The sequence below is a fragment of the Trichoplax adhaerens genome, genomic scaffold, assembly GCF_000150275.1.
Source record: "Trichoplax adhaerens TRIADscaffold_2 genomic scaffold, whole genome shotgun sequence".
In the NCBI taxonomy this organism is placed as follows: domain Eukaryota; kingdom Metazoa; phylum Placozoa; class Uniplacotomia; order Trichoplacea; family Trichoplacidae; genus Trichoplax; species Trichoplax adhaerens.
This window is the reverse complement of record NW_002060944.1, coordinates 4,268,170-4,288,418: the sequence shown is the minus strand read 5'-3', so window position 1 is coordinate 4,288,418 and position 20,249 is coordinate 4,268,170. Positions and strand designations below refer to the sequence as shown.

Genomic DNA, 20,249 nt, shown 5'->3' with positions numbered 1-20,249 from the left:
TTATTGCTTTTAATATAATTTCTATACCATTTATTATTAGGTACCAGAAAACGTTAAAGCCTTAAACGCAGAAAAGGTACTAAAAGCTTCAGTACTTAAACATAACTGAAGTGTATTAAAATATCCTTAAGTGAGGTAGTAACTAAACAAGTTGCAAATTTAATGATTATTTGCAGGTATCTCAAATACAAGTGGAGTTGCAAAAGCTTGAAAAGGCAATTCAAGTTTTCAAAATAATAGAATAATTTTAATATATACGAACGTATCATCAACGGGTTATTTTATCTGATTTTGTCATTTTTTACATGGTACAGTATATCTATAGTATTTGAGTATATAACTTGAAGTATCCTAAAAATGAGGAAAACAGTTTGAAACTGTAGATACTGTAGGTATACTAGTAATACTACACTCAAGCCTCTTTGCACAGAGCGGAACATATGAAAATTTTATGCCAGATATACAAAATAAAAAAAAATCATACTTTAATCCCGGTAATAATCAAACCCTTTTATCATCGAGTATGAATGAAAATCGTAGTAAACGCTAGGGTACAGACAGTAAGCTACATTTATACAAAAGTAATTTGCAGAGCGAATAGCTAAAATTCTGTAATACAATTTTATACAAGGATTAAATATAGATATATAATCACACTTTCAATGTAAGATGATCATATGCTTGCACTATTTAAATAGTCAGTGAGATTAAGAAGTTGCTTGGCGCATTTATTTCGATCTTCCTGACAGTCAAGTTCGTTGTATATCATTGCCTACAAAAACAGTCTTCAACTTAATCTATACATAATACAGTAACCTACAAAAGGCTTCATACCTTCATATAGAAGACCTCTCTCAGGCCGAAATAATAGTTCCTACTTTCAAATATAGTACCCGCATGATCTAGCAGATTTAAGATGTGTCTCAGAGGTAATCTCCTGTTCGCTAATTTCCAGTGGAGCTTAGCCGTCATTGTCCAAAACTTAGCTCGCAAAATTGGTGATACTAGTAGATGTATAAAGTAAGTGCGTTATCATTTTTTGGTACTGATGGAACTGTATCCTGAACGGCACTGCACGTGTCGGATGTGTACAGTACACACGAATCGTACATACGAGTATTTACCGAAACTGGAAACTGATACAGCTATGTCATTAAGCAAATCCAGCGCAGTTGTTGACAGCCCTATTGAGAACTAATAATTATAGTTTATAATTAAATATAGATATAAATACCGATCACTCAAAAAAGTGTTATAATTTAAAGATTTAAAGCAATATAAAACTAGGTAAACCGATACTAGATATATAGAGGTTTACGTTATTCAGGTAAAATTTGACGAAGTTCATTACCTGGGCCTCAGCCAGTCCTATCATGGATGCAATCATGCTGTCAAGCAAATGGTAAGAATAAGCACAGGTTACGGATTGTAAGAAATACTCGATGGCTTTGCACGGCTGCTTACTTTCCAGATAAATTTCTCCAAGTAAACGCAATATCCTATTTCACAATATTTAATTCATTATTCTACTATATTGTATATAGGCCAATGGATTACAACTTAAATAGCGAATAAATGCATTGAGTTCAATACAATGCCGAAAGTGTACTAATGCATCTAAACTAAGGCTTTGTAGCCTAAATAAATCTCATCGCTAAGTTTTAGTTTTTACCTGATTCTATGCTGAGGTAATGTTATTAATTTGTTCCTGAGTATAACTTTGTCCTCACTGCAGAATTAGTTTGAATTAGTAACAGAGTTGATAGCAAGAACAGGCAATATCAGGACTACTTAGGCGTAAAGTTTTTGCAAAACAAGATTACTTCAAACTTGTCTTTATCTAGTTAAGTATCATCATTGCAAAATGAACAGGATATCTAGTACATACTCCGCATCTTGCAACATTTTGTAAAGAAGATTACAAGCTTCCGCAAACTGATTCGTTTCTTTCATGATAATTGCTCGACTATGGATAGGCGAAAATGTTAGCGTCAATAAATTAATTTCTTACATCGCAGTTCGACCAGAGTATTAGATATATAAGGATTAACTGTCCAAATACGATACTAAAAACCTGTAGCTAAATTCCAGGCTATCAGTCGTAGCAAGTTCCGTCGATAATGCTTTAGCCAAAGAAATTTCACCTTTCATTAGTGCATTTTCAAAGGCTAATTTCTTCTTAGATATCTCTAATAGCTTTTCGAAATAGTTCCAGTTACTACACATGCAACAGAATTGATCAATCGTTATAGATTTTCATACTTCCGCTTGTTCGGTGTGCTCAGGAAATATTGTTAAGGCGTAATCGAGAATTTTCATTGCAACGCTAGGATATCCCTAAAATTACATGTACTTCAATATAAGTCCTTATAACACCCACTCAATAATGTGCGTATATATATCGATCTGTAGCTGAGTAAAAGATTTTGCATATACCTCTTTCTCAAAATAAGAAGACAATTTGCAAAATTGTAATCCAATAATCTCATCGTTCAGGCGCTTATCTTCATTTGTGAAACCTCCCAACAATAGCTGGCAATGTAGTACAACTAATGAACTATAGTGGCGATATTATTTTATAAAATTAGGTTTTTCATATACTGTCCACTATAGATACTTTAAAGCGTTAATATTACTAACTTTATACCATAGTGACTCCATATTGCGGCAATTTCCGCAAATAAAGTCGGAGATAAGTCATTAAGTGACGACTGGGAAATCAGAGCATCATCCGTTGTTAGTCTATAAAATATCCTATAATATAATGCGTAAATATTTTATGGATCGTACCTTGATGAAAATTGATATCAATATCACATGTTTAAGTTAGGCCTTGATTATAACCAGAGTCAAAGTTAGTAATAATCAATTATTATAAATGTTTTTATACCCAGAAGGTTCATTTCCTTTTAAGACTTCTTCTCTGATTGTATTTAATGCAGCGTAGCCACTTATCTGTTGTAAAATAGTATCGATTAGTACATTGTACTCTTAAAATAAGCATGAAGTTATTTTCACCGCATAAAATGATAATGGCATACGGAACCTTAGAGGATACATTTTCACTCAGTTTCATTAATTGATTTAATAATGTTAATGATTCGGTAGAATGCTCCTCTTTCTTTATCCAGTATAACCAATGCTAAATAACAAATATATAAATTACTATCAGTTAGCTACATCACATTCTTTATCTACTGTTACATTCAATTTACAACCGTATATGCTTACGATAGCATGCAGTAAGCATTCTTGATCACTTCCCTCTTGTGCAAGTCTAATTGCCTCAGTTAATGCATGTATAGCCTCGGCACTACAATAATAGAATTATCTCGCATGTCAATATTCTATTCGTTTAATTTACAATTTTATAGGGAGTAGAAGTGAGAAATCAACACACTCACTTGTGTCCTAATAAACAATGAAGTATGGCTAAATTTAGTGGAAAGTAACAAAATCGCTTTTTCAGCTTTTGTTCATTAGTGGTACTACGAAAGTCCATTTCTTCAAAATAATGATGTAGACAATTGATTGCTTGAACGTATTCTTTGCATCTCATGTAATTGAGGTATTTGGCGAAAAGCTGCAATGAAATTGCAAGGAGTGCGTATTAGCATCATTCTCATACGACTTTGGGTAGTTCATTAATCTACATGTTACTACTGCAGTGCTGACCAAGCACGCATCATCAATTATTACCAAATAGAACTACGATTAGTCTTACGCTAATGATGTTACTGCTATGAATTGACAGCACGTTACCATTTGGGGCTGGTTAGGGCTATTTTTTAAAATTTTTTCTATATAGCCATGAAGCAGTTGCGGAGATACTGCTTGAGATTCCATAGTGTCTAATAATCGTATCTGATCATTTATCAATTCAGCTGATGGTTTGTACCTAAGCATTTATAATAACGTAAATATAAAAATAAAATTTTACATATCTATGCACGGACTTTTGTACTTCATTTTATAAACGAGATAAAATGTACAGTTATTCCAGTAAGCAATAGTCGTTATAATAACAGCCCCGTTGGAACGACAAGTATCAATTTACAAATTTAAGGATTATAACAAGAATTAATCTATCCACATTGAGATTTATTTATCTATAAATAAAATTATTAGCGGCAATTACTCACTCAATCGATTCTACTTCATCCATTGCACTGTGTTTAAAAGTGCAAATATGATTTCTTAACTCATAAGTTTGTGTAAAATCCTTCTTTTGAAACTCCACTGACATGTGGCGTACATAAATCCCTGCACGAAGCAAACATCAACAGTTTGAAACATTAAAATTACACGTGCGTAATCCACGGAGAAATAGATGACAATATCTCTTGCAAATTTATTTAAGAACATCAGCTATCCAACGCCTGTATGTAGAAAAATGTCCAATCTTTATCGGACTACGTTCGTATATTTGAAATTTATAGATAAAAAATAACCTTTCAGGAATGAAATTAAAATATCATGTATAACTTTTTGTCAATCACTATTGTATATAATACCGAACAAGCTGTCTTTCCGAATTTCCTTTCCCTCTCCTACATAGTTATCCAAGTCTGAAAAAAAGTTGATCATACAGTCCAAAACTTTCAAAGAATCTAATCTTAAAATTTAAAGGAAATGACAATAATTAGATCTGATATTAGCATTCAGATTTGGTGTTTGCATACTTATAACAGTAAATAAATACTTAATGAAATAGAGGATTATAAAATGTACTGATTTCTATGTGAGTATACAGTATGCAAATGCTATTGTTATACTGTCTTTACTTTTGACATAGCGCCGATATAACTTCTTCTCCACCTTCAAAGGTTGCTATTCGATCTTGGATTTGTGTAATGGTTAATTGTGGAGCCTATCCAGTCAATAAATTGCAATAAAAGATTCCATAGTTAACAATAACAATGAAACATAAGCAGGCACTGTACTCGTATTCAGTTACACTTTCAACTTGTAAGATTTTTGCTTGGAAATAAGAGCCTATTTTTTAGTTACTTCAATACTATCTACGCGTATACACATAAAGAGTTAAGGGTTTATTTTGATAGTACAAAGTAGGCAACAACGTGACTTAACGCTTATCATTGATCAACTATATTACATGCCATACCTGTAAGTATACAGTAAGTATACTCATAGTAATTTATACTGTATGTGAATGGGTTTGACCGTTCAAAAAAACTTATACTGATGTGAAAAGAATCAAAACGAAATTTACAATTTGATAAACAAAACACTACGTGCAGCACAGCGAGGCTAAGAAAACATAAAAATCAACAAAATAGGAGTAATATATCACTAAAGTCTGTTACAGGCCTTATTGAATTCCTGATGATAATAAGAGTAACAATGGACATTGCAAAACTGCTAAAGTAATTTTGATTCAATCCGACATCCATTATATCAATGGACTCAGACTACTACAGTGGTGTACTTGAGCAAAGGAGACAATTAATTGTACCGTACAGTATGCATGCATTCTCATCTTCTCTGAGTAGTCCTTGTAAGGCAATTTAGCAAGTACTGCACAATCCTGTAGATTATATACGCGTATTCCAGCATGAAAGCAGGACTTGTAAGAGAAAATGCTCTCAATAATAAGTTCCCAACGAAAGACTAGGGTCCAAATTGTTGGACATGCAAAGTGCAACATCTTACAGCAGAATACAGCATAAATTCAGGTACAAATACACGCAGTATTGCTGCATTTGACTTCAACATTGCAGTGATGAAAGGTATAATATCATTGTAACATTGGTTAGCAAGTAGTGAAAGAGGGGAAAAACAATTCAAAGACTAACCTCGATGAGCTCTGTAATCAGGCAACTTAGTTGTCGACGACATTGAATGGAATATTCGAAATAATTGTCACAGAGTAATTTGATCATAATCAACACCGAAACCTTATGCGGTGTGAAAATGACATCACAAACTTGGCTACAATTCATTTTATTTTATACAGGAGAGTAAATTTGCGAGAATTGAAAAGATTTTTCCTTTAATCCTCCATGCTGTAGGTAGAAATAAATTTCAGTGAAACTTTGCAAGACGACAGTAAGTGGTCAAAGAATCGTCCAGGTTCGTGTCGACGTCTGACGTGTACTCCAACAGTCGTGCGCTGCTGCGTACGTGTTACACGGTCCTGTACCGTAATACGGTATTGCGTACAGTCTGTCTTCGTCTTGGTGTACGTCCAGTACACTAGTCTGCATACTACTGTCGAGTATGGTGTTCCCGCCATAATTTGTATTTTACCGTACCGTATTTTCACTAGTGCAGTACAGTGTACAGTACAGTAGTGCTTAATGTACTGTAGCTGTATGCACTGTAGATCTCATACAGATACAGTACAGTACTGTACAGTACAGTACGTACTTACAGTACTTGGAGTAACAGGAAAACACTGACATCACCCAGCGTACTTAGTATTGTACAGTATAGTGGAATCCTACAGTATACTGTACGCATTTGGTCACCGTACTGTACTGGACTAGACGCGGTTCAGGTCTGGAGTAACATGATCGAAACAAGGCAACTGCACTGTACAGTGTACATACTGTATCATATGCACTGTAGATCTCATACAGATACAGTACTGTACGCACTGTACAGTGTACAGTACTGTACCGTACAGTGCGTACTTACAGTACTTGGAGTAACAGGAAAACACTGACATCACGCAGCGTACTTAGTATTGTAAAGTACAGTACTGTACTGGACTGGAATCCTGTACGCATTTGGTCACGTACTGTACTGGACTGGACGTACTGTAGTTCAGGTCTTCTTCTAGTACTGTACTGGGTGCTAGAGTAACATGATCGAAACAAGGCAAACGTCAGCACAACTGTTGTAGCCCAACCACGGATACCAAAGCTGGAAAGGACAAAATGGCTGCCTATCAAGTACAGAGCACGCAGGACCATGTCAATGTTCGCATTATTTCTAATGTCAATTCTTTCGCATCAGAAAGACGGTACCAGAAAGGCATAAACATCCTTGATTTAAAGGTGCTTGATATTACAGATATGCTGCAAACACACTTTCGGAATGAAGTCATGACGATCCACGGATCGAAATATCATTGACTGACTGCTCGTGAATCCTATCATACTTTTTCACTGTTGTATTCGAACGCACTATTTATTCGAGATTCAGTATACTATATCATTGATTTTGCAAGAGCTAGGTAGGCTTCTATCTAGTAAAGTACTGTAGTCCTTGATTTGATATACCGATGTTGGATATCATAATAATGTATATTTTGCAGATAAAAATTACATCCATTTTATACTACAGAACTACATCAAAGTCATAAGTTAGATGGATCATAACTATCTTGACGATATTTCTCACATTTTGCCAGTATACGAACGAATTTTATGTACTGACTCCTCATAAATGGTATGAAACGTTGTACCTGTTATAAATATTCTTATACTGTATTACTAGTAACTACCCAGTCGCTATACTTGAATACGTACAGTAGAATCATGCAGTCATCAGCAAAGACCCTAAATACCCGAATAGTCTTTCATCTCAGCTGTGTCTTTCGATAATATTATAACACTACAGTATTATAAATAGCCAAGCCTTATATAATTCTTCTTCAATGTATTGATTCTTGCACGTCTTATAACAAATAGATTCATGTACTGTACAAGAATTTTAAATTTAACGTACTGCACCGAAATTTATACTTCATAGGGAAAACTAGAACTCATAGCAGGCACATCAGCCAGCACTACAAGATTAGAACTTCACGACAAAGATGATAAATTTGTATGCAGGATGGATAATGATCAATCCTTACTGGGTTCTTACCCAGTTGAGGATAACATGATTATTCATGTAAGTACGCCTTTACCTAACCCATTCATTGCGTGATTAAACTATTTTAAACTGAGATCAACCATTTCATTGATGAATTACAACGGAATTATTAGAATGTTCTGATTAACACGATCTTTCAATCTGTAGGCAATTGACACCGATCCTTCTCGAAAAGCTGGAGAATTTGAAGATGTTTCCAGGGTTGAGAAATACGAGATGGAAGAAGGCACTTACGACAAACTACCAGGTTAAAATAAAGTAATATTTCTGATTACAGTATATTCCTTTCCATCTTATCTATATTCATAGATTTGTACTTTATACATAACATGCTGAGTAAATGATGCCAACATTTTTTCACTTCTTGCTTTTCTAAGACTAGCAGTAACCTATGTTAACCTATCCATGATATCATCGCAAAACTTGAAGCTGTTGCTTAATCATACTTATGAACTCCTTATCTGTATACTTTTATTTTCGTAGATTCCGTTAGAGCATTTAAAAAAAAAAATAAGATTGGAAGATTTAGTGAGGATTTTGAAAAAAAACAACAAGAAAAGGAAGAATTGGAAAGGAAGGAATCGGAGCGTGTTCAGGTTGGGTCTCGTTGTGAAGTAACACTGGATAATAGCATGAAAAGACGCGGAGTAGTTAAATTTGTTGGTGAGTTTGCCGTCTAGAACTTACAGTTAGTTGAATTAGAACAATACAGTAGTAGCAATGTAGGCTGTAAGTGAGAAAGTACCTTCTACAATTACAGGTAAAACACATTTTAAGCCTGGATATTGGGTTGGTGTTCAGTATGATGAACCATACGGTAAAAACGATGGAAGGTAAAATGCTACAAACGTATGACTTATGTAACTATAATATTCGGCAAAATACTGTAGCTATCATAATTTGTAACCATTCATTTTCTATTGACTTAGTATCGACGGAAAAAAGTATTTTGAATGTCCTCCTAAATATGGTAGCTTTGTCAAGCCAAGCTTTGTACAAACTGGAGATTTCCCTGAAGACCTTGATTTAAGTGACGACGAAATATAAGTACAGCAATAGAGCGCTTGGAGTAAAGTCGTGCAAATATCACTATGACTTTGATTTTCGAAGAGCGCTGGTAGTCGCCTTTGAATCTATTTGTAGAATTTTGTTATTATAGCTTCATATAATATTTTCAATATGTTAATCTTGTGATACTCGAATGCCCGCATAACATATAGAGGCTGATAAGTATAACTGTGGACATAAAAGCATGTAGATAGGGTTTGTGATAGTCCCAGACACAATAAGCTCATTGCTACGTTTGTTCCGCATTAATTAAATTAAGTATACGTATTAATAACAATTTTTTCCTAAGCTACATGTTTATTTAGTAGGCGCCTACTTAAAGCTTTTGTTACAATTTATCAAACATTAACTATCTAGCTAATTTCGTTACTATGTATATATATATTAGCAAATAAAAAAATAGCTTGATTTAAATAAAATTTAGTTACAAAGTTTGACTACACTAATATCAGGAAACAAATAAATTAAACGTAAGTTCTTCTCAAAGATGGCCATGTAATTCTTTGGAAGACAGCACTCATATTTCCATAGTTCATACAGTATGTACAGTTTAGTGATATCATATTAAGAAACTAGCTTAGGCTTATTGAATGGAAAACAATCACATATTAACAACAATAATATGCCAATATAGAAACTCGTGATAAAAACAATTTTATGTACCATAGTAACACATACAGTATTTAGTCATGGGAAAATGACAAAATTAATGGTAACGGTGTATCATTCTTATAAGCTTGAATTAATTATAGTACCGTTCTTGCTCTATAGTTTCATCGAGGTAATAAATTGTGCAATTAGCGTACCAGTAGTGTTTTATTCTGCAGTCTCGCCTATACCCAGCTTTATTTCCAATTTTGTTATCGTTTTATCCCACTCTATAAATTGCCGAGAAAGCATATCAATCTGATAGTAATTATGTTAAGGACAACAAGATAAAAATCATTGTTATAATTGATCGTTTAATTAGTGATTAGGAGCTATTGGTAATTTGTTGTTTGGATACGGCGCTATTATAGTTTATTAGTAACTCCTGGACCTGTTCAGAAAGATGTTCAGTCTCATCCTGAAATGTAAATACCGTCCGCATTAAGAATTTCATCAAAATAGGTATTGCTATAGCTAAATAAAAGAAAGCAGTAATAATGTTACTGTCAACAATCACCTGTTGTTTAGCAAAAATCTCCTGTAGTGCTCTAAATTTCTCAATTTGGTCTGGCACATCTAAATGAAGTAACACGTAATACGATTAAAATTGCTCTGTATTGAATCACAGCGCAGTAAAACAGCCAACTTAAGGATTGCAAATGACGACTATTGTTACGTTAATAGCTTACTTTTCCAAATATCACTGTTTATGAATTCTTCTAAAGACTTGATCTCTTCTAGATGCTCCGATATATCTCTAAAGTAAGTCTCACCTGTAAAATACGTATAGGATTTATGTATTATCGTACATTGCGGTCAGTAGTAAAAGCAGTATGATTAATCAGCCATTTATTAAAAATACTGTACTTACTTGCAAGAATTATTTCTCTTTTCACTTCGTCCGTAACAGTAAGCTCATCAAAGAATTCCGATGAAATAATTTTATGCAAAAATTCGACTAAAACAGATGAGCAAGAAATTTTGCTGAATGTTAGCAGATTTATTGAATATACGCGTATTCGTTCGCCTAAAAGTTCTTATTCCCCATGAGTATATAATTTCAATAACAGAAGCCTTAAACTTATAGTCGCAAGGGCAGAAATATCGGCTATCAATAAATCCCTTAAGCTAATTCACACATTCCAATAGCTTCTTGAACTTAAAATTTGAAAAGCAGGCAAATCTATTAATATTGGTTATCTGATTTACGACTTTCATTTCACTCAATACTTATGGATTAGCAAGTGAATGTTAAGCGACGAAAATTACTGACTTGACTTGAAAGACATCATGATTAGGCTTTCAATCCTTTATAGTTGTGCTATCTAGACGTAGCTGTACTAGGTTGCAATATAATTTGCGAATATTTTGGGCACTACATACAGTACTGTACAAGTGTACACTGTATACTCGTATGTAACTTATTTAATCACTTTATAACTAATACTTCAGAAAACGCATACGAGTATTTTCGAGAATTAAAATGCAATGTCTTACGTTGTTGCCACACATGCTTGATATTCGTTTTTCCAGATCGACTACGATTTAATCGATCTTGTACAATGTATATCCCATCAGCCACCTACAGATACAGCATCCAGTTAACATAATATTACCGTACAAAATAAAGTTAATAAGATATATTGCTCCTAAAGACTTTACTGGTAAATCCAATCTGTAAAGCGATGACACGTATACAGTAGATGTTTCTCCAACTATAGCTATAGATTGATCCTACTATGCTGTAATATAATCAATCATACGCTAGCGCTTTTATCGTAATTTTACCGATTTAACTGGCAAATCCAATCTGTAAAGCGACGACACGTATATAGTAGATGTTTCTCCAACTATAGCTATAGATTGATCCTACTATAATGTAATCTAATCAATCATACGCTAGCACTTTTATCGTAATTTTACCGATTTAAAACGCCTTCTTTCAGCCACTTTTCCGTCTTTTGCTTTATATACCAAGTATTCAAGCTCTTCTATGCGTTTATCTAATAAGCTCCAATCAATAGCTGTTTGATCATCAGACATTTTGATTATTATTACTCGCTTTTTTCTCAGCACAATGTCCAACAGCAAGCTCAGGCGTTGACTACTTTTGGCTTGCCGGGAGAACGTCGCCTGTAGTGTACAGTACAGTACAGTACCGAACCACTGTAGTGTACACTGTACACTGTAATGTACAGTACAGTACAGTGCTTTTGCGTACAGTACACACTGTACGTTACTGTACTGTACTGTACATTGTACAGCAGAGCCCTGCAAATACAGTACAGTAGACCTGGCTGCAAATCATGATTTATTCCATAGGCTACTAACCAATCTAATTATTCAACTATTCAGTAACGTGTACTTAAATAGTCTGTTTTCAAGTATTTTACCTAGTTTTACTCGAAATTGAGCATTTTTTCGTAGCAACACATTCCAAACATCCTCAGCAGAGCTGTACAAATCATGATGGTCCATAAGCTACTAACCAATCTAACCATTCAACTATTCAGCAACGTACTTAAATAGTCTGTTTTCAAGTATTTTACCTAGTTTTGCTCGAAATTGAGCATTTTTTCGTAGCAACACATTCCAAATATCCTCAGCAGAGCTGTACAAATCATGATGGTCCATAGGCTACTAACCAATCTAACCATTCAACTATTCAGCAACGTACTTAAATAGTCTGTTTTCAAGTATTTTACCTAGTTTTACTCGAAATTGAGCATTTTTTCGTAGCAACACATTCCAAACATCCTGTACTGTACATTGTACAGCAGAGCTCTGCAAATCATGATTTATTCCATAGGCTACTAACCAATCTAACCATTCAACTATTCAGCAACATACTTAAATAGTCTGTTTTCAAGTATTTTACCTAGTTTTACTCGAAATTGAGCATTTTTTCGTAGCAACACATTCCAAATACCCTGTACTATACATTGTACAGCAGAGCTCTGCAAATCATGATGGTCCATAGGCTACTAACAGTGCTGTAGAATTGCACGATATAGTGTATCTAGTGGTCCATGGCACCATTGGTAGTACTGTACTGTAAGGTGTTGCATAAGTCAAATTTTATGGTATCTTTTAATTTAATTAATAAATCGAAGAACCAAGTCAAACATGAACTCTTCAAATAATTTAATAACCTTGCAATACAAAGTCGAAGAGCTCTAAAATTTCCTTACGAAAGATAAACAACCTGTAAAGAAATTATCGCAATTTGTTTATTAATGCAATATCTCGTATCTTCTAATAGTGGTTAATTTATGATTGTAAAATCGAATCTCAATCTTGTAATATCAATACCAAATGAAATACTGTACATACTGTATGCTATGAATATTGATACTGTGTAAAATGTGAAAGTTTTAAAGAGCATAAAATTATTCTACACATAATTATCTATCATTATAATTATATAAGTAAATCAGGTCGATATTATGGTTGTCTGACACCTTCGAAAGTGCTTAAAGAAATGTAGTACTATTTCGCTCCTATAAATTAAATTATAGCATTATCTGTACAACTATAGTTCGATGTTCGTAAGCGTGTACTGTTTCAGTGAGAAAACGATCCAATATATTACAATATGTTGCAATATAAGTATATGCAATGCAATATGTTTAACTTCCAAGATATTAATTATATGGTAGTTTTAGTAATCGATGGATGTGACTTAACACATGACATGTTACCACAAAAATAGCGCTGCCTTTATAGCATAGTTAATTAAAAATAGAGTATTAAGTTTAGACTTTTGATGGTCTGCATCTTGCAGCTATGAATGCTAGTAGTAGAAAAATTTAGTTATTTGAGCTAGAAGCTACAATATGAATAGTTGAAAAGCGATTTCCTAAAATGGACAATCGACGTCGCCCATTTCAACATAGACAGTTTTTAATTGAGAGTAGTGGTTAAGGGTTTGCGCACAATTTTCACGACCGATGCCAGACTCCTTGTAGCCTCCAAATGGAAAACCGGTAGGATATATATTATAGTTGTTGATCCAGCATGATCCCGCTTGCAATTTTGCTATGACTCGATGAGCTCGTTGGATATCTCTAAATAATAAATGATTGCATCAGAAAGAAATAAGTAATCAATGTTGTTGAGAGAACTGCTAGTTAAGACCATATAATATATTTACTTTGTGAATACTCCAGCCGAGAGTCCAAATACGGTGTTATTCGCTCTCTCAAGTACTTCTTCTTCATCTTTGAATGATAGAATAGATACGACTGGACCGAAGACTTCTTCCTTGACAATTGTCATGTCGTCGTGGCAAGAATCCAGAACGCAAGGTGACATATAAAATCCACCAGCTAATTCTGAATTATCGAATACAACTCTCTCACCACCACATCGAATACGAGCACCCTAATAAGAACACAAGGAAATATTGTTAGACATGATATAAGCTTAAGGCTAGCTTGGCTGAGAAACTACAGTAATATGACGGCGAGTTTTTTACATTATACTAATCAGTATGCTATTATTGTAGATGTGAAAGATTAAACGGTACAGTTGTATTTACCTCGGTCACAGCCTGATCAATGTAAGCTTTGACTCTATGGTAATGTTCCTCAGAAATTAATGCGCCAACTTGGGTTTCTTGCTTGAAAGGATCTCCAATTATCATTTTTTTTGTGCGCTCCATTAATCGAGTAACAAAGTCATCAATGATACTATCATGAATATAAACCCTTGCAGCGTTGGAGCAAACCTACAGAATATAGGCAAAACTTTTGTTAGAATCCTATTTTACAGTAGTAGTATATTTTATTGGAGAAATTGGTGCTCATCAATCCATAGAATAACCTATTCCGTTAGGAATAAATGCGGTATCAATAGGTAATATACCTGCCCTTGAGATAGGAAGTTCGCCATAAGCGTACCAGATACTGCATTATCGATATCGCTGTCTGGAAAAACGATCAGTGGTGATTTACCACCTAATTCAATAGTGGAATGCTTGACACCACTAGAGCAATATGACATAATCTAAAAAAAAAAAAGCAGCATGAAGCATTTTCAATCATAGCCTATATCATAAAATGATAGTATAATAACTCTGGGTATGAAACTTATTTATATTACTACGACATAGCTAATTATAATCAACATCATCAGAGGCGGTACAGTAGAGTACAGTATACCAAAAGCGCAGTATCATTACTTCAGCTAATCTTGTATGAAATTAACATAAAAATGTTGTACCATATCATTGAATAAAATGCGACTCTAATCGCAAAGTAATTACGATTCGATTAAGTATAAATTTATAAGACATGTAAGGCTATAAATTTCAAATCGAGTATGTTGTCCATGGTCATTGAATATCCTTTATCCGATAGTGCACCGGTGTCTCATATCAATTCACTAAAATCTTAAAACGATTGATAGCTGACTATTAAATCGTACAACCAATTGCATGTTACTAAGGCTATGTAATCTGATGATACTAACTACCATATCTCATTAGAGAACATTTATCGTAACTGGGCAGTTAGTTACTATATACGCGTATGTTGCTTTCAGAACCACGAAATAGTAATCAAAAACTAAATGCACATGATGCTGTACCGTATGACCATGATCAATCGAGATCATTCCTTAGATCGCAGTATTTTTGCTACAGATTTTGGTAGATTTACCTTCTTACCAACAGGAACTGATCCAGTAAATGATACCTTAGCAACAGAAGGGTGCTCACAAAGTAGCCTACCAGTCTGAGATCCACCCTGAACAACATTATAGCATCCTAGCGGTAATCCAGCCTCAGTAATAATATCACCAAGCAAACTACTGGACATAGGAGTCATCTGCGATGGTTTGTAAACAATCGTATTTCCGCAAGCTAAGGCAGGTGCCGTCTTCCAGCTCACAATTTGAATTGGGAAATTCCAAGCCCCAATACCTACACAAACTCCTAATGGTTCCCGCTTCGTATATGCGAACGAACCGTTAGCAAATTCAAAGTGTTGACCTGCAAAGTGAAACGGGTCCAATGTACTGACTGAGTTGATTGTTTACAGTTAGACAAAACAGTTATAGCATCTACTCCTCTACGTTGAATCCGCGATTTTGCGTATCCATGCTCAATTGTGTTCCTTTATGCTATAGTACCTGATAAAGTTGCAGCAATCCCACCGAAATATTCGAAGCATTCAGCGGCACTTTCAACATCACATCTGGCTTCGCTTATCGGTTTGCCAGTATCTCTTACTTCCAACCTGGCGATCTCTTCGTTTCTTTGCCTTAATAGCTTCGATATCCTAAGGAGAGCACGACCACGATCTATGGATGTTTGGGCTGACCACTCAGGAAATGCTGATAGAGCGCTCTTTACTCCATCATTTACAGTTTTGGGTCCAGAACTTGACAAGTTGCCTATTAATTTATTGGTAGCTGGCTCCCTGATTTTGAATCGCTCTTCCGCTTCATCAGCAACATGGCATCGTTGTCCATTGATATAATTTAATTTTAGGGCATTATCACTAGCACTAGAACAAGTACGAGACAGAAGTGACAATTTGTTGATGAGCGATGCATAACAATTAAAGTGAGAATGATTTAAATATCGAACAGAAATTTGGGGAATCATGGTGATGTTGACTTTGTTTTTTTTTTATTTTTATCAACAGTGATCGAAGAAAGTTTTTACCATCTCCAGGTAACTACAATACCGTACAGTGTACAGTGTACAGTATTCCAATTCAATCCAGTCAATTTATACTGACTGCACTTCCGTCGTCATTGCAGTAGTCTAGTGCGCTGTTGTACTGTACAACTTGCATGACTGTTGTAACTGGATTATGGCAGTGGTTGGAAACCAGTATAGACCGGTTGTCACAATTTCACAACCCGGTTTTCATAATCAGTCAACTTGACTTTTCATTTCGCTCGTTGGTATTTGGCATACTTTGGACTTAATAATAGGACTGTCCAGAGTTATTAGCCCACCCCACAGAGGTAAGAAGGAAAAAAACATCCACTACTAACATGCCTAACTCAGTATACTGTACTGTGTACACTACTGTACTACTGGCAGCTGCAGCAATGGCATTCAAGTGTAGCCATGATGGAATGATCATCCAATTTCACATCCCAAATGGTCAGTATACACTAGTATAGATTGTACTAAGGTCTTTAATGTACAATGTACAGTACAGTACTGTATACTGGTTACCAGCCAAGTTAGAACGAACCTTTTTTAAAGGTCTTATACTATACAGTACAGTACAGTACAAGGTCTTGGATTCTTTCTTTGTACTGTACAGTATGTACTGTACTGTACTAGGGAACGTATGAAATTACTGTACAGTATTTTACTGTACTGTACTGTAGGAGATTTGAACACGGACTACAGTGTACAGTACACCGCACTCTACTCTACAGTACGCTGTACTGTACGCAATGAAATGTGCAGGTGTTATTAATTTCTTTCCGACCAAATCGATCAAATTTTATGAGAGGAAAGAGGAAGATCTCATCAAGATATCGATTGATATCAATTTTACCCCAAACTGATCAATATTTCCACCTTTGATTTCATTTTTCGTAATCTGAGTAGAAGCTACACTCAGTAGGAAATACTGTCAATGAGATGCTAATGTACTGTATTTCTATCAATGTTTAAAGAAGATGTGCTATATTTTTACATTTTAACAGCTTTTAGAGTAGGATTTTCCAAGATGATCTCAATTTTCTCGATTGTACTTTCTGTGGCCGTTCGTTATACTTTCGTGGTTTGCTTCTAGTGATCCGTGATATCATCACCATGGACTACGCTACAGTACTGTAGAAGAAGAGCTGGACTGATGGCCCTCCTCCTTGGACGGCCGCCTCTTCTCCTAAAATAGCGTGCCAAACACTTGGTTATGACAGTCCTTTAGTAGGAAGAGCTGGTCGATTCTCAATTGACTAATTTTTTTTCTCAATCAAGTCATGTAACATTGCATCCTCAGTATCTGTTACTTGAAAACAATTATATAACACGGTCAATATTACTTTAAAATTAGTGCCAGTAATTTCGAAAACAGATACAAACTGTGTATAAAGTTATTAGCACACCCCCTACACAACGTTGGTATAAACCATAATGAATCGCTGCTGGGGGCAGTCTAGAATAACACAAGAAATGAGACGACGTACAGTAAGCCTCCTGCTGATAAAGCAATTAAGATAACACGGAACTGTACTGTACTCAGGGTACTGTACCCTATTCTTATTAGTACACTCATACGTCTTGCGTTACAGATTTGGTGCTCTACCGCAAATAAAAAGCAACAGTAGAGATTACTACGCACTGTTTGCGTAGTATTCGTGTTGACTTGTGTACGTGTATGTCCTATCGGTTATCAGCATTGACATCACGTTTTATTTCAAGTTGAACCGTATTGACTCCCACCCAATCACACACTGTATCGCAGTGCAATTGACTGCCGAGGTGAACACGTTCTAATGTACGTACGTACTATACAGAACGTAACAGCTGAGGTGACACGTTCTAAATGTACGTGCCTACACTACTGTACAGTACAGCACAGTACAATAGGAGGTGGGCACAACATACTGTACGCGTACAGTACTGGTACTGTACAGCATTATATTACTGTCCTGTATTGTTCTTCGTCTAAACTAAACTGGCCTTAAAGTAGGTACAACACTTGGCTAGCTATCTGGCCTGCAAGACTAATTGTGGCAGTTTTTTCCTTCAGTATTTGATCATTTTGACCCATCTTGTAGAAATTATTGCTTAGAAATCGAGTAGCAATTATATACTGCAGTGGAAGGACTATCAGTCAGTTTTGCACTCTACCTTGATCATTAATATCGTTATTGTCAACGGCATTTCCTGGCGTTCAATCGTTCGTTATTGGCTAAAAATGCCTAGCGATCGATATGCTAAAATGATTAAAACACTTCAGCGGAAACTGGGCATTAAGCTGCTAGCGATCGATTTCGATAAAACTTTAGTCGACATTCATACGGGTGGATTATGGCTGCGAGAAACTTCAGATCTTGTCCATCATGTTCGGCCTGGCGTACGATCCCTCATTGCTAGCGCTTTAACGGCTAACCTTCGTGTTTGTATTGTCACATTCTCATCACAGGTGACACTAATCTCCAATGTGTTAAAGGCTTCCTTACCACCAGAGTGCGAAGCAGATCACATTATCATTCGTGGTTGTTCAGGAGATTGGGATAACGATATAGACTTTAATCGATGTGGCAAGCAGTACCATTTACAATCAGTTATGCAAGAGTTAAAAGAGAAACATCATATGGAATTAACCTTCGAGCAGGTTATGTTGATAGACGACGATGGAGATAACGTCGATTACGCTCGAAGAAATGGTTGCAAAACCTTATTATTTGTTGACGATGGTAGCTTGAAAGCACTAAAAAGCCCCAAGAAGTTGAAGAGTTAAGATACAAGAGGCAATACTGTAATGGATAAATTCTTGAATTTAATAGCACAAGTAATGTTGAGGGCAGTATTCATCCCAACAAATGTCATGACGAAATGCATAATAGCTATCTTAGAAAGTGGACACATGAAGTTTTTTGCCATATGTATGAAAAAGCCATCCCAGTATAGCATCATGGTACAGTATATCAACATACAACATTGATTAATCTGCGTTTCTACAATCTTGAAATTACCCTAGTGTCCTGTTGGATGATATCATGAAACAGAACAATGATCGCCATTTTATAATTTTAATGTAATTAACCATTGCGTCTTGATCGTATTTGATTTTATGCGTATTCTCCTTGATTGTGAATCTAAGACGTACCAATTCGAGAAAATTCAGACAATCTTTCGTTTAAGCAATTCATCCATAATGGAGTATAATCGTGTTTTTAGCCGAGATTCAACTACAATTGCTACCATCATCAATGCTATATCAACTGTAGTACCGTAGACGACGAGATGATCATTTAATTTCAGTGCAACTGCATCATTTGCACGCGTTATTATACGTATGCTAGTATTCGATGATGTGCACTTTTTACGACTCTTTTCACGTATACACTGTACATTTTACAGTCTACATGAAGGCATTCGATAAATTAATTAAACTATGCATCTATTCGTTGTACTCTTTTCGTCGTCGAAGTATCGCCTTTTTTCCGATCAAACGGAAGATAAGAGTACGCCGCGCTGTCTATAAATAGAGAAAAGTGATTAGAAATTTATTTTTCTGTTGAATTTATCTAGATCGTATGATTCCTGTTAATAACTTATAGAAACTTTTTATTATATAATTGATCATATCTAAAACTATTTAGCTGTATTTTTTTTACGACATTATTTGTTGGCAAAAGTGCAATCACATATTCATATATTAATATTTTGGATCTACATGTACCTATATTCAGTGAAAACAATCAAGTATTTCGTGGTATATGGTCTCTCAATCTTTCGCAGTCATGCAAGCGCAAATTAGGCAAAAGTGTAAAATATAACATTTACCATTTGGCTACATAATTCGTATCTTGAATGGAACTGTATTAACTTATATTATGATCAAAATATAATAGCGTGATATTTACTGTAAGGTTAAAAATCTTACCTTATAATTGTAAGACATTTTTCGCTGCAAATTTCAATACGCCACAAATTGGGCAGATGTATAATTCTTTTTTCATGCTGTTAGTGTTCTACAGTGGCG

At 35.1% G+C, this 20,249-nt stretch overlaps 5 protein-coding genes across 5 annotated transcripts; 2 read left to right on the top strand and 3 right to left on the bottom strand.

Moving 5' to 3' along the window:
• Positions 1–828: 828 nt before the first annotated feature.
• TRIADDRAFT_53387 (uncharacterized protein) lies at positions 829–5,859 on the bottom strand (the record flags this gene model as incomplete). Its single annotated transcript, XM_002109362.1, has 16 exons — positions 829–1,004; positions 1,125–1,194; positions 1,352–1,499; positions 1,673–1,729; positions 1,889–1,966; positions 2,075–2,196; positions 2,263–2,337; positions 2,437–2,557; positions 2,641–2,754; positions 2,891–2,955; positions 3,047–3,142; positions 3,232–3,313; positions 3,405–3,583; positions 3,763–3,898; positions 4,143–4,263; positions 5,817–5,859. The coding sequence occupies 16 exons, from the start codon at positions 5,857–5,859 to the stop codon at positions 829–831; spliced, it is 1,683 nt and encodes a 560-aa protein (XP_002109398.1).
• Positions 5,860–7,803: 1,944 nt separating this feature from the next.
• Positions 7,804–8,892, top strand: TRIADDRAFT_53386 (uncharacterized protein; the record flags this gene model as incomplete). The annotated part of the gene is made up of 5 exons (XM_002109918.1): positions 7,804–7,863; positions 7,993–8,092; positions 8,329–8,508; positions 8,606–8,678; positions 8,775–8,892. 5 exons carry the CDS (start codon positions 7,804–7,806, stop codon positions 8,890–8,892), a joined length of 531 nt encoding a protein of 176 aa, XP_002109954.1.
• Positions 8,893–9,886: 994 nt separating this feature from the next.
• Positions 9,887–11,604, bottom strand: TRIADDRAFT_53385 (uncharacterized protein; the record flags this gene model as incomplete). Its single annotated transcript, XM_002109361.1, has 6 exons — positions 9,887–9,979; positions 10,079–10,137; positions 10,251–10,334; positions 10,433–10,519; positions 11,059–11,143; positions 11,485–11,604. 6 exons carry the CDS (start codon positions 11,602–11,604, stop codon positions 9,887–9,889), a joined length of 528 nt encoding a protein of 175 aa, XP_002109397.1.
• A 1,816-nt stretch (positions 11,605–13,420) lies between these two features.
• Positions 13,421–16,171, bottom strand: TRIADDRAFT_21102 (uncharacterized protein; the record flags this gene model as incomplete). The annotated part of the gene is made up of 6 exons (XM_002109360.1): positions 13,421–13,628; positions 13,715–13,944; positions 14,102–14,290; positions 14,428–14,568; positions 15,222–15,553; positions 15,694–16,171. The coding sequence occupies 6 exons, from the start codon at positions 16,169–16,171 to the stop codon at positions 13,421–13,423; spliced, it is 1,578 nt and encodes a 525-aa protein (XP_002109396.1).
• A 2,284-nt stretch (positions 16,172–18,455) lies between these two features.
• Positions 18,456–19,001, top strand: TRIADDRAFT_53383 (uncharacterized protein; the record flags this gene model as incomplete). Its single annotated transcript, XM_002109917.1, has 1 exon — positions 18,456–19,001. One exon carries the CDS (start codon positions 18,456–18,458, stop codon positions 18,999–19,001), a length of 546 nt encoding a protein of 181 aa, XP_002109953.1.
• Between the last annotated feature and the right edge of the window lie 1,248 nt (positions 19,002–20,249).